Source organism: Pinus tabuliformis, chromosome J (assembly GCF_031772625.1).
Source record: "Pinus tabuliformis cultivar Carrire ecotype Pingquan chromosome J, CPIR1, whole genome shotgun sequence".
Taxonomy (NCBI): Eukaryota; Viridiplantae; Streptophyta; class Pinopsida; order Pinales; family Pinaceae; genus Pinus; species Pinus tabuliformis.
The window spans coordinates 1,382,552,676-1,382,567,420 of NC_142295.1; the positions used below are offsets into that span (position 1 = coordinate 1,382,552,676).

The window sequence follows — 14,745 nt, forward strand, 5'->3', positions numbered from 1 at the left end:
GCACTCATTGCATTGGATGATGCTCACACAGGTGAAGAAGTTGGATTGAAAATAGTGAAATGAATCACATAGTGTCAATCATCACTTCCGGGGTTTGCACCCGATAACCAGAACTTCCCGAGAGGTCACCCATCCCTAATCTTCTCTTGCTCAAGCGCGCTTAACTGTGGATTTTTCCCCATAATCGAGCCCACTTAGCTTGCTACCCCATTTTCAAAACCTTAGCAAGTATTGTGCCTCATGAACCATTCAAGTACAGCTCCCTTCACTCTTATGTATTTAAGTATTGAGGGTCTTTCGCTGTGCATTATATTAGATATCATTTTTTGGGATTCAACTTCGTTAATTCATCTATGACCATTTCCATGAGAGGTAGTCGTAACTGACTAATTTCTCATGATTTTTGAATAGTCCACTTAGCACTCATTACATCGGGTGATGCTCACAGGGGTGAATAAGTGGCATTGAAAATAGTGAAATGAATCATATAGCGTCAATCATCACTTCCGGGGCTTGCATCTGATAACCAGGACTTCCCGAAAGGTCACCCATCCCAAATCGCCTCTGGCTCAAGCGCGCTTAACTCTGGATTTTCCCCCACAATCAAGCCCATTTAGATTGCTACCCCATTTGCAAAACCTTAGCAAGTATTGTGCCTCATGAACCATTCAAGTAGAGCTCCCTTCACTCTTATGTATTTAAGTATTGAGGATCTTTCACAGTTTATTATATTAGATATCAGGTTTTGGGATTCAACTTCGTTAAGAAAGTCATTCAGGCGGCGGCGGCGGCGACGGCGGCGGTGGCGACGACGACGACGACGACGACGACGGCGGCGGCGGCGGCGGCGGAGGATTAAGATTAATCATTTCATCCATTTTAGTAATGAGTTTTAGGCTTTCGTAACGGAGATTATTATACCTACAATAGTGAGAGAACTCTCCAGAATTTTTATGTTGAATGGTACATAGCATTTGACTTCTTGAATCGAATTTTTTTTATGCAGAACAAGGTTTTTGTAATTTGATAGTTAAAGGAAAAATATTAATTACTCCGGTTGAAAAGGAAAACTCACAGCAGGCGAGTACTGTCTCTGTAATTAGAAATATTTAATTTATCAAGACAAAACCATTTCGAGTTCGTCGTTCATTATGCTATTAATTCTAAATAATAATAAAAATTTCTAAATATAATAAAAGCTCAAGTTTTGTAACACAAATAATAAACAAGACATAATTGTGACACTCATACAATCAAAATAAATAGAAATAGTACATTAAATACTCTTAATGCCAGTGATATTTAAGGTAAAAAAAATAATGCAGTGTAAAGTATTAAAGTTTGGATTTTCTAAATATATAGATATTTTATTTTTGCTAAAAATTAATTATAAATTCAAATGTTTAATTTTTATAATTTTAAATTTTAAATAATTTATAAAGGTTAATTTAATATAATTTTAATTTTCAAATAATTTATAGATTTTAGATTTTAGTTTTTTGTGATCTATAATGTAATAAGTATGTCTATCGGACTAAATAATATTGACATGATTAATAAAAAAAATATGTTTATTAATTTATAATTTTTTAAAAAATAAATTTATTTATATTTGAAAAATATAATTTTAGTAATGATAAATTAATTTTTTATTGATAAATATATATCTTACATCTTATCCAAAGTCAAAATTAAATTTTCATAAATATTAATAAATTTATTTAAATAATAATTATAATGATTTAAAATTTAATATTCATAAATCTGATCAATCGATATTAATATTTACCAGTGGATGATTGTTGATGGAGGGCTCTACAATCTGAACTAGGGTTTTGCTTTAGGGTTTTGTCGCTGGTCACCATGGCGGGGCGCAAAGGAGGGAGTTCAGCTCCCCCCTGCAGTCAAGTGGTTGCAGACAGAAGCAAGGGAGTTGGATCGCATCGCTTCAAGAAACCAACGGAGGTGGTAACAGAGGCTACGAATACAGAAAAATCAGAAACTATCAGACCTCAAGGACAAGAAGAGAATCATGAGGAAGCTAGTAAGGAGAAGAGGACAGAGGTTAGCAGTCAGAAAGTTGCTCCTATGAGTACATCAAGGGTCTGTAAACCCAAGTCGACCACTATTCCTCGAGTCGTTTTAAGTGACCCAGCACTGCAGGTGCACAGAGACCACATGGCAGAATATGTTGTTATCTGTAAATTTATGGGGATTTGGACGACAGAGAAGGCTTTGCAAGCATGGATAAGAAACCACTGGAAATCATAGGGGGAAATTGACCTTCACCTTGGGTCCAAGGGCTTCTTCACGGTGGTGTTCACAAGCTTAGAGGATAAAGACAGAGTGTTCAAAGGAGGACCCTATTTCTATGCTTCTACAGGCCTTTATATGAGACCATGGGTAATGAACTTTGTCCTAGAATGAGAAACTTTCACCTCGGTGCTGGTGTGGATAAGGCTCTACTCCCTTCTTTTAGATTATTGGTTGTCAAAGTCTCTAAAGGCTATCAGAAACAAGTTAGGGTATTTTATAAAGATCTCAGATACTACTCTAAGAGGAAACTACACTTCCTTCGCCTGGATATGTGTGGAAATGGACTTATCTCGGACACTTCCAGATGCAATAATTTTAGAAGTGTATGACGAGGAATGGGTGCAGGCGGTGGACTATGAACACGTCCCATTTAGGTGTCGTAAGTGCCATGAACACGGGCACCTATACAGGGACTGCCCATTGAACAAGCTGGAGAGAAATATGAAAGCCACTACAGGCAAGGATCCCGAAGGTTTTACTAAGGTTGGGGGTAAAGGGAAAGGAGGCAAGCGGTACCAAAAGAAAATTAATGAAGACAAACAACCGAGCCACAATAGTTTCAAGATCTTAGAATAAGAAGTTGAAAACAACGGGACAAACCAGGAATCGGAGAATATTCCCACTGAGAAGGAGAGGGATGCTAATATGGAGGATATATCAAAGAACAACAAACAAAAAGATGATATGTCGAGCATTATGGAGCTCAGTAGGGACCACGAGATGACCCCAAGTGAGGCTGGAATAGAAGACCATGAACTGTAGGAGATTCTAGAGAGGGAGAATTTAGATCTAGAAAAGTTTCTGGAGCAGGGAATCACCAAAGGGGTAGACTCTCTGCCAAAAGAGGAGTTTGATAGGGTTCAACAGCTCTTCCTCTGGAGATCACAAACGAATTGTTCTGGAGTCGAAGGAAACCATGATAACTAGGAGAATAGGGGAGTGAAAACGATGGAGGATGCACCAACGCATTCTTCCAACAACATGTGTAGGAAAAGAGGAAGAAAAAAACAGAATGAGTTGTTGATCGAATGTGGGAAACTTATGATTAACTCAGGTAAGATGAGGGATCTCACCAGTTACTCCTTTACAAACCTTTCTTAATGAAGCTTACAACTTGGAACATTAGGGGTCTAGGAAGTAAAAGGAAACAAAGAACTCTTAGCAATAGAATAAAAGAAGAAAAATCAGATATGGTTTTTATTCAGGAAACAAAATTTTTAATGGACAAGATCAGAGAGATACACAACAAATGGTTAATCAAATATGAGTATCTATAGGTTAAAGCGGATAACTCACCGGGTGGGATTCTTACTCTATGGGATCCTCAAAAACTGGAAATCTTGGATGCTGAAGCTTCTACGAATTATCTATTGCTGGTGATTCAACCTTTGGGCGATAAGGAGATCTACATGGTCACTAACATCTACAATCCTAAAAAGCTAGAAGACAAACTTAAACTTCTCACCTCCATTGAGGAGCTGAGAGAGAGATATCCTGATATGCCTTGGATTCTGGTAGGGGATTTCAACATGATCAGATTTCTTACAGAGAAAAAAGGCGGTACTAGAAAACTAGGCAGAGACTCCATTGCCTTCTAGAACTTCATGAATAACATGGGGCTAGTGGACACTAAAACAATAAATGGCACTTTTACTTGGAACAATAAGAGGGGAGGGGGTTCTCAAGTTGCCTCTAAACTAGATAGATTCATAATTTCATAGGACCTCCTTCTCACAGGCCTTGAAATGTCAGCTTTAATCCTTCCCTTCGGAGGCTCAGACCACTGGCCTGTCCAGCATGAAGCTACTTTTATGTGTATTCCGAGGAACAAACCTTTTAGGTTTGAAAATGTCTGGCTATCTCACCCTGACTTCACCAGCAATATTGGAAAATGGTGGATGGAAGATATACCCGTTCAAGGCACTAAAATGTTCATGTTGGAGTAGAGACTTAAACACATCAAATCAAGGCTTAAAGATTGTAACAAAAAAGAGTTTGGTAATATTTTTAAAGACAAAAGAGAAGTTGAGCAGAAACTCTAGGAGATTAATCAGATCATCATCTTAGAAGGTTTTACCAAGGAATGGAAAATTCAGGCTGACTCTCTTCTGCACGAATGGGAAGATCGGTGCATGCAATTGGAGATTTTCTGGAGACAGAAATCGAGGGTGCAGTGGATTAGAGAAGGAGAAAGAACCATGAAGTTTTTTCATAGATCAACCTTGGATCATAGATCTCATAACAGAATTTCAAAACTTAAAGATTCTCAAGTGAAAGAGCTCGTATCTCATAATGAAATGGAATCTATCCTAGTTCAACACTTCCTTAGCATAGTAGAGGAGCCTCTCATCGATAGATCTCGGTTCATTAACAAATTCACAAAGTTCATTCCTAAGCTTGTAACCAAGGAAGACAACCACAATCTTAATAGGCCAGTGTCTGAAGGGGAGGTTAGTGAAGTTATCAATGAGATGCAAAATGGGAAAGCTCCTGGCCCTTATGGTTTCCATGTGGAATTATTCAAAGCTTGTTGAAAAATAGTCAAACAAGATATCCTTGATGTCGTGGAAGACTCTAGAAGATCCAAAACTATTTTTAAATCTCTTAACGCCTCTTTCATAGCTTTGATTCCGAAGCAATAAAAAGCTATGACACCAGATAGATTCAAACCCACAGCCTTATGTAATGTGGTGTACAAAATTATTTCCAAAGTGATCGCTAACAGACTCAAGCCTCTTCTTCCTGCTCTCGTCTCAGAGGAGCAAACTGGATTTGTGGAAGCAAGACAAGTTCTCAACAACATCATATAAGCTCACAAGGTGGTACACTCTCTTAAGAGCAATAAGCAAGCTGGTATGATCATGCAGCTTGACCTAGCGAAAGCTTATGATAAGCTAAGCTAGTCTTACATCAGGGCATTGCTAAGAGCTTATGGCTTCGACCACCACTGGATAAGGTGGGTTATGGCCCTTGTATCCATGATCAACTTCTCCATTCTACTTAATGACTCTCCCTCTAGAACCTTTATGCCTTCTAGGGGTCTCAGACAAGGGGATCTTCTCTCCCCCTTCCTCTTTGTTCTCATGATGGAAGGGCTAGGCAGAGCGATCAAAATGGAAAATGCTGAAGGAAGAATCCAGGGTCTGAAACTTACCCCAGATGGTGCTGCTTCTACTCGTCAACAATTTGTTGATGACACAATGCTGCAGGGCAATCCTACGGTCAAGGAAGCTAGAGCTTTCAAACAGATCCTGAAAGAATTTGCATTGGCCGCTGGTACAGAGGTAAGCCTTGACAAATCAAAGGTGTTCCTTTTTAACACTGACAGTGTTATTCAGAGGGATCAGTTACCTTCCAAGTACCTTGGAATGCCTCTTACTGACAAACCTCTAAGCAAGGGAGTGTGGGAGCCAGTAACTAGTAAAATTTAGGACAAAGTCAGGAAATGGACCTGCAGGTCTTTGAGTTTCGCAGGGCATCTTGTGCTTACAAAGGTTGTCCTGTAGGCTATACCCATTTTCATGTTTTTAGTTCTTCCTGCTCCTAAAGGAGATATGTAACAAATTAGGAGTATTCAACGAGATTTTCTTAGGGGCAACGGGGGAAGAGAAAAATAATTGGGCTTTGGTAGCTTGGGACAAGCTCTGCAAACCGAAGGCCCATGGTGGTTTGGGGCTTCATGACCTTGAAATACTCAGCAGAGATTCGGGAGCCAAACTTTGGTGGAGGTTGCTCAAGGAATCGTCCATGCCTTGGGCTAAGATTTGGAAGCAGAAATATGAAAATAATTGGCAGGAGAGGGATCATATTCGAATGTTAAGGCTCATCAAGGTCTCCCAAATTTCGAACCTTGCTTGGGAGAATAGAGCCATTGTCCAGCAACATAGTTTCTGGGGGATTCGAGCTAGGAACCTTCCACGGTTTTGAGAGGATAACTGGCAGTAGGAACCAATTTGTTTATAGAAGAACTAACCACTCTCAAAAATGACACTGACAACAAAGGTTTACTTATGGTAAGTGACTTCTAGGATGATGTAAGGGACAATGGAAAATGGAGAATGTAGAAGGATCTTGGTTATAGTGAAGAGAGTCCTTTGAAGACCCAGGCAGATTCTCTTGCTTTTGACTTGGAGCAGAGGAAGATTTTGGTGCCATCCTCGTCTGACCAATTGAGATGGGGTCGAAACACCAAAGGCACCTTTAACCTTAAGGAAACTAAATGCATGACCCTAGGTTATGATTATCAAAGCCCTGATCAGGTTTGGAATGACCTTTGGCAGAACTTGCAATGGATGGAAATCAAGTTGTTTATGTGGTTGGTTCGCCAAAAGAAAATTCTCACATGGGAGAATCTTCTGAAAAGGGAATTTGTTGGCCCATCCAAATGCCATCTATGTGGCTTACAAGAGGAGATGATGGAAGATTTACTAATCCTCTACCCCTTCACCTCTACATTGTGGGATTGGGTAGCCTCAGTCTTCAGGCAAACTGACAAGGACAGACTCAGCATCACCAATACTTTGAAGAATTGGAGGAAAGACTTCCCAGGTAATGAAATCATTAACAAGGCTTGGACTCTAGTTCCAGGCTTTATTAACTGGGATGTCTGGAAAGAACGTAATGGCAGGATTTTAAAGAACAAAACAGGCTCGACCCAGAACATCATTGTCCAAATTTTACGACAACTCAAATATACAGTAGGAGCCCTTATGTGGAAAATTTTGGAGGATCTCCTTTGCCCCAGGATGCTCACATATTGCTGCAGTTGGGTCTCCATTCTCTGGTTCCCCAAGGCACTGACAAGGGTGTGAGCAAAAGAACTGCTGGTAAAGATATCTGGCAGCCTCCTCCTCATGGTTTTTTGAAAATCAATATAGATGGGGCTTCTAAGACCAACCCAGGGATGAATGGATTTGGAGGTGTCATTAGAGATGAGCAGGGGCGCATAAAGGATATCTTTAACAGTCATTTGGGGACTACCACTAACAACATGGCGGAGCTCATGGCCTTAGAGCAGTGCCTGGAAACCCTGATGGAGTCAAATTTACACAACTCCATCATTGAAGCTGATTTTGAATTGGTCATTAATGCGGCCAAGAAAATGTGTAATGGAACGGCACCTGGAAAAATGTCGAAACATTGGAGGCTATCGCAGGTCTTTCAGTGTATTCATTCCCACTTGCGAACCTTGAGAACTGTCAGATTCGTTCATGTGCGAAGAAAAGCTAATATGTTAGTTGATCGTCTGGCGAATGAAGGAGTGCTCTGTAAGGAAAGCTATATTTAGTACGATTGGGATTCTATACCCTCTGGTAAACTGCGTGATGATTGTCAACGACAGGCAGCCAAAGATATGGCGTACTTCCAGACCACGAATAATGAGCAGGAGGAAGACTAGCGGAAGTAGGAGAGAGTGCAAGTGCTTGAGCCTGGTTGAAGTGCTGCAGTAAATCATAACCGTCGATCCCACAGTCAATGCTTAAGTCATAGCTAACTACGGGGGATGAGTATTTGGTAAACATCGTGCTAGTTGAAGGGCCGCATGCCATAGGATTTGATGGCCTTTGTTAGCGAATGGTCGGAGGTTAAGTCTACGAGCGGACTCGAAGATTTATAGACCAATGGTTTATAATCTTTATCGGCTCTGTAAAGCAGGTAAGTGTCGTGCAAGTTTCCGATCCGATATCATTGAGGACCATCGGATCAAAAGGGTCTTGATAGAATGGATATTGGGTTTTAAAATGATCGGAGGTTAAGTCTAAGAGCGGACCCGAAGTTTTATAGACCAATGGCTTATAATCTTTATCAGCTTCGTGAAGCGGGTAAGTGTTGCCCAAGTTTCCGATGCGATATCATTGAGGACCGTCAAATCATTTGAGTTCTTGATCGCAAGGATATCAGGTTATAAACTGGTTGGAGGTTAAGTCTAAGAGTAGACCCGAAGTTTTATAGACCAATGGTTTATAATCTCTTTCAGCTCCGTGAAGCGGGTAAGTGTCACGCAAGTTTCCGATGCGATACCTTTGAGGACCTTCGAATCACTTGGGTTCTTATGAATGGTTATCCGGTTTTAAAATGGTGAGAGGTTTTGCGTGTAAGGTTTTGAGTTTTGTTGACCCTATTGTCTCTTAATTATCAACATAAAGACTACCACACAATATATATAAAATACCATATAATAAGTTAATGATTAATTTATTATTTTTGTTAATAATAATAATATCCAAGGTAGCCCCTGCCCGCATCAAAGTGACATAGGTGTGGGTTTGTTTTTTTCAAGTCAACGAACACATATTGAAACCTGGTTTACTTTCGAGGTTGAAACCTAGGAATGAATACCTCCTCCTCTTTATGTAGACAACCATATATCTCTCTCGCACTCGGAGAGAAACATATGGCCCCTATTTCTCATCCTTTGTCTCTCTAATTTCATTGGAGGAACCAACAATCTCCTCAAAATGGCCGCTGAAGCCATCAGAGGCGAAGAACGTCCACCAGCCATTGTCTGCATGAGGGAGCGACAGGTTTCATTGCCTCCTTGTTGGTCAAGCGTCTACTCGAGAAGGGCTACACTGTCCATGGTACAGTGCGCGATCCAGGTAATTTCAATCTCAGCCTCCTTTTATTCCAAAACTTGCCTCTTTTAATCTATTTAAGCACTATAAAATTGGGAATCCATTTAAGCACTGTAAAATTGGGGAGCCATTGAATCATGCTGTAAAATTAAAAATAAAAATAAAAGGTAAAGTTATTAGAATGTGGCCATTAGAGATTATATAAGCTAGAGATTTCGCACATGCAAATTTTGATTTATTTCTTCGTCATCACAAAACTGCTATAAACTGATTTATTTTTGCTTTGTTTAATATTGGGTAAAACTGCTCTGAACATTAATAATGAAACTTCGATCAAAATTTCTGGCCCCAAAATTATTTCATTACCAGCTTAACTTATTTCAGAGAACGAAGCAAAGGTGAAGCATCTCCTGGACATTTCAGAAGCTGGGGAGAAGCTCAAGCTCTTCAGAGCAGATCCAATCGAAGAAGACAGCTTTGACGCTGCCATCAATGGCTGTGGTGCCGTTTTTCATGTGGCCACTCCCGTCGACTTCGCTCCCAAATATCCCGAGGTAAGTATCTTTGCCCCTTCATTTGTCCCCCAACGACATGCGATTAACAGAACTATTTTTCAAATTTTATAGTTTCCATATATTTGTTAAAATAAGTTAATTATTGAATCAGGAAGATTTAGCTAAAATTTTATAGTTTTCATATCTTTGTTAAATTAAGTTAATCATTGAATCAAGCAGATTTAGTTAGTTAGTTAAATTTAGAGTCAATTTAAATCATAGTGGAATATAGTGTGGTTGCATTGAAAAAATTAAATACTCTTGAGGTTCGCAGGGTTTATTGTGTGATCAATAAAAATATCTACTACAACTTGTGCAACCTGTGTTATTGTATGTGATTTATTTGTGTTATCTTGTGACTATCCTCCTCTCTCTTTCCAATAACCTTCTCTACCTTTTTGCTTTACCCCTTTTTACAATTTCAAAAAAATAATATTAAGGATCTTATAATGTTTTAAACGGTATTTGACCAGCAAATCACTCCAAATTCCATCTCTATATAATGTTTTAAACTACCATCTCTGTATAATGTTTTAAACTATATTTGACACGCAAATGAAACTGTATTTGACGGACTACCATCTCTGTATAATGTTTTAAACTATATTTGACCAGCAAATCAAACTGTATTTGACGGGCAAATCTGTGTCATCGGTCATTAACATTTAGCAACGTGAAATTGCCCGTGTAGAACGATGTGATAAAGCCGGCAGTTGAGGGAACGCTGAATGTTCTGAGATCGTGCACGAAGGCCAAAACCGTAAAGCGCGTGGTTGTCACATCGTCTACAGCGACGGGTTGCATAAACGAGTCGGAGGAGCAGAATCAGTACATTGACGAAAAAAGCTGGACAGACGTGGATTTCCTCCGAGCCGAAAAGCCCACTGCCTGGGTATACCAGACATTATAAAGCGTTAGAAGATTTACCAGTTGTTGCTGTGTTTCTGATAAAATGTGTGACAGTTGTTTATTGCTTGATTGTGTAGGCATATGACGTTGTCAAGATCTAGGGCATATTGTGTAGGCATACGGTAAAAAAGATCCAGGGCTGGATGTGGTGAGCATCAACCCTGTTATTACCCACATCGTCCCCTATACCGTTGAGATGAGCCTTTCCTTCTCACGGGCAACAACCAAATCGTAGAAGCTATGGAGGAGGTACAGACGATATAAGGCCATATTTCGTTGGTTCACGTCGATGACGTATGCAGCATAGTTACCGAATTCGGGCGTACTGCCGACAAAAATTGGAAAATTAGTTGGTTCGATTCGGGCGTACTGCCGACAAAAATTGGAAAATTAGTTGGTTCCATTCTATTTGCGAATTAATTCGAAAATTCGGGTTCGATTCGGTGCATAGAATATTACCGAATTCGGGCGTACTGCCGACAAAAATTCGAAAATTCGTTGGTTCTATTCTATTTGCGAATTAATTCGAAAATTCGGGTTCGATTCGGTGCACAGAATATTACCGAATTCGGGCGTACTGCCGACAAAAATTCGAAAATTCGTTGGTTCGATTCTATTTGCGAATTAATTCGAAAATTCGGGTTCGATTCGTTGCACAGACTATTACGTTCACAGATTAAGAATCCACGCCTCCGACGAAAATGGTAGAGTCAAGGAGTTACCGCTGACATTGCATTTGATGAAAAAAAACATCATAGCCTTAGAACTTGGTTCTTGGACCACACTTTCATAACTTCGTTAAAGGCTTGTCTAAAGAACTTTTTTACATGCAATCAATGAGTGGTTTAATGAGTTAATATTATACATTTCTAATCAAGATTCTAGTTTTTAATTTACAGTTCAAAACTTGATTCTAGTTTCCAATTTACAGTGTAAAACTTTTTTCTAGTTTCCAATTTAGAGTGCAAAACTTTTTCTAAATTTAGGAAATAGCATAAGAATATAGTTACTAAATGATAATGTTACTTGTAAAAACTATAATTTTTACGATAATTATGCGTTTATAGAGTAAAGCAAAAAGATATATATAATATATATAATTTGTAAATTTGTAGATTTATTAAATTTAAAAAAATATATTTTAAAAATAGAAATATTGCATGAATTATATTAATAAAAAGCAAAAATACGCCTTAAATGGATTTTCTTAATTAAGATTTTGATTAAGTATTAAAGTATACATATTAACGATTTTGATTATTTTGAGTAAGTATTAAGTATTAAATTATACATATTAACATTTTGTATTATATTAAATAATAGATGTTGTTACTATACTTTATAAATCAGACGTGAGTTTGGTTTGAAAATTAAATAATTAGCATGTGATAATACAAGTGTATATTTTTAAGCACTGTTTCCACACACTTAATATACCATTTCATTATGAACATAAAATACTTAATAATGTGAAATTTATGTGGTTCATTGTAATATATTATTTCTTGAAAATTCACTCTATATTAAATGTCATAATTTGTTGTGCAAGTGGGTCACTGAATCAATACAAAAGTTCTTAAAACTTACTATTTTACTTGCTATTTTAAATATAAAACTAAGCTAATTGGTTCAATATATAATTTTATTTGCAATATTTATAATTGAAACAATTTTAAAAGAGTTTTTGTTATTTTCAATGTTATAATTGTATATTTAAATTATTTGAAATATTGAAATAATAAATATACTGTACTGCCAAATTTTTCCTGTATTAAATTTTAAATAAAAGAATTTTTTCCCATTCAAACTTGGTAACATTCAAACTTGGTAACCATGATATGCAGTGCTCATATTTTCTTGATGGAGAACCCCTCTGCAGAGGGCCGGTACATTTGCAGTGCCGTCAATATATCCGTCCCACAGATGGCAGACTACTTATCCAAACGCTATCCGCAGTACAATGTGACAACCCAGCGAGTATGACTCTCTGTAGAGTATGCAATTTTTTATATTATTACGACTATGTATTTAAATATGATCACTAGTAATGAAATGAAATGCTCGTACAGGTTTGACGATGTGTCACCGATCCCAAAGGTATACGCTTCGTCGAAGGAGCTGGTGGAGAGCGGTTTCTCCTTCAAATTTGGGATGGACGAGATCATGGATGATAGTGTTGAATACGTGAAGACGAAGGGATTGCTTCTTTAATAATTACTTCACTATCACTCGTTTAATGAGTATCGGTGGGAATAACATCGCAGACAGAATGTTCATTTCACTTCAATCCGTTGAAGCTGTTGCACATAAAGTTTCATCTTTGAAAAACCATTTAAAAAATACGAAGTGGAAATTAATATAAATGTGAAATGAGTGAATTGTTAATTGATTGTCAAATTACTGTTAGGTAGAAGTGGAAATTTTTCCAGGGAGAAAAAGCTCAATAGTATTATATAAGATATATAAAGGCCAAAACATTACATCATAGTTCAGAAATAGGTTGACCAATCCCACCACAATAGACTCCAGAAAGGTCTGATCCAATATATCCTCAATATGCCAATAGTCAGGTATAAGACAGCATTATATATTATATGGAGATACAACACCACATAGGATGATGGAGGAGAATATGCCACATTATCATAATTCCAGAAAATATAGGATCGGTTTATCCCAACAAAACAGTGGCAGAAACAAAAATACAAAAGTATAGAAAATAGGAAAGGCATACCTCGGCTTTTGAATGAAAACATGCTATGAACTAGGGAGAGAGAATTTTTGAATAAGAAATCTTTCAGCTTCAAATATTACCTCCATATTCTAGATTCCCGGTTGAGTGAGTAGACCCTTCTTAGATAAAATATCTGCCTCGACATTTTGAGATCTATAAATATGACTAATAGAATAGCCCTCCATCTTCCCCCACATATCCATGATTCTATTCATCCAACCATCAAGATGTTGTTTTTTGATATGGTGCTTCTCAGTGACATGGTTGATAATGACTTTGGAATCTCCATAAATATGAAGAGTTTGTATATTTAGAAAGAGACATATGGAAAGAAGGCCAGCCAGAGCCATAGACTCGTTTATATTGGGACCCCTTCCTCTGTTCTAGCAAATTTGATATTGCATATTATCCTCCATAAAGATATAAACGTCACAACCGCAGATCTCATTTTGAGTTGCTCCATCAAAAAACGCCCTTGGAAAAACTGTAAGATCTGGATAATGATATGCATGATTTGACTTATTATTTTGCGAAGGATTTGCTTGGATAGAGTCGATGGAGGATATTATGCTATCGAACACTACCATGAATGGTTCCTTTCTGTCCTGAAAAATGATATAATTCCTCCATTTCCATATAAACCAGATGACAAGAATGATGACAGGCCTCCATGTAGCTTTTTGGCCGCTCCACGATAGAAAAGCCTCTTTTAAAGAGGAATGAGAAATATAGGGGAAACCAAAATGAGCCGCAAGGCGAATCCAAAGTTGTTGAGATAAATGACATTGAAAAAACATGTGAAATTTATTTTCTACAACAAATTTACATGCATAACAATATCCATGACCATACGAGCTTCTCTTCTGTAAATTATCCCATTTCAAATTTTTGTTATGGAATACCAACCATGAGAATATGATGGTTTTTTTAGGACAACCAGTCTTCCAATAGATTACGGGAAAAATGAGATGTGATTGGTCACATTTCATACTGATATGGTTTGTAGAAGTGGAAATTAATATGAATATGAAATGAGTGAATTGTTAATTGATTTTCAAATTAGGATTAAGTAGATAGATGCTTTGTATTTTAAACTAGTAATTGCATCAGATGTTGCAAGTAAAGCATAAAAAAAAATGATTACATGCAATATGATGAATAGGTCAATTTTGATGGATTATAAAATTTCAAGCTATATGTTTTCAACGCACCATATTTAAATACAAAATTCTACCTGTTATTTTAAAAATATAAAGAAAAATGATTATAATGTTTACAATATAATTATTTGAATTTAGATATTTAGAATTTTTTTCCTCTCAATTAATTAATTAATTATCAAAAATATATATATTAAAGAATGCATTTTTACTTCCAAAAATATAATATATCTTAAATATAATGGCTAAAAATGTGCTTATAGGTTAAAAAATGTGTATCTATTTTTTATGCAATGTTATAATTTCAAATCCAAAAGGTAGAGTAATTCACTATATGGCTTCAGAGTGAATTCACATTAACTTCTTCTTATTATTATAAGCTATATTATTAAATTATTATAGCAATCTTTATCTTAATATTTTTTATACAATGAAGTATGATTTTTAATATTATGTCCTCGATAAATAGTTTCTACAATATTTCAAAGTTTCCTATG

General features: G+C 37.1%; 1 protein-coding gene across 1 annotated transcript; it reads left to right on the plus strand.

The window, feature by feature from the left end:
- Nucleotides 1-8,774: 8,774 nt before the first annotated feature.
- LOC149232506 (putative anthocyanidin reductase) lies at nucleotides 8,775-12,565 on the plus strand. The gene is made up of 7 exons (XM_089381930.1): nucleotides 8,775-8,915; nucleotides 9,290-9,445; nucleotides 10,137-10,337; nucleotides 10,470-10,571; nucleotides 10,910-11,058; nucleotides 12,199-12,309; nucleotides 12,424-12,565. Exons 1-7 carry the CDS (start codon nucleotides 8,775-8,777, stop codon nucleotides 12,563-12,565), a joined length of 1,002 nt encoding a protein of 333 aa, XP_089238056.1.
- Nucleotides 12,566-14,745: the final 2,180 nt, after the last annotated feature.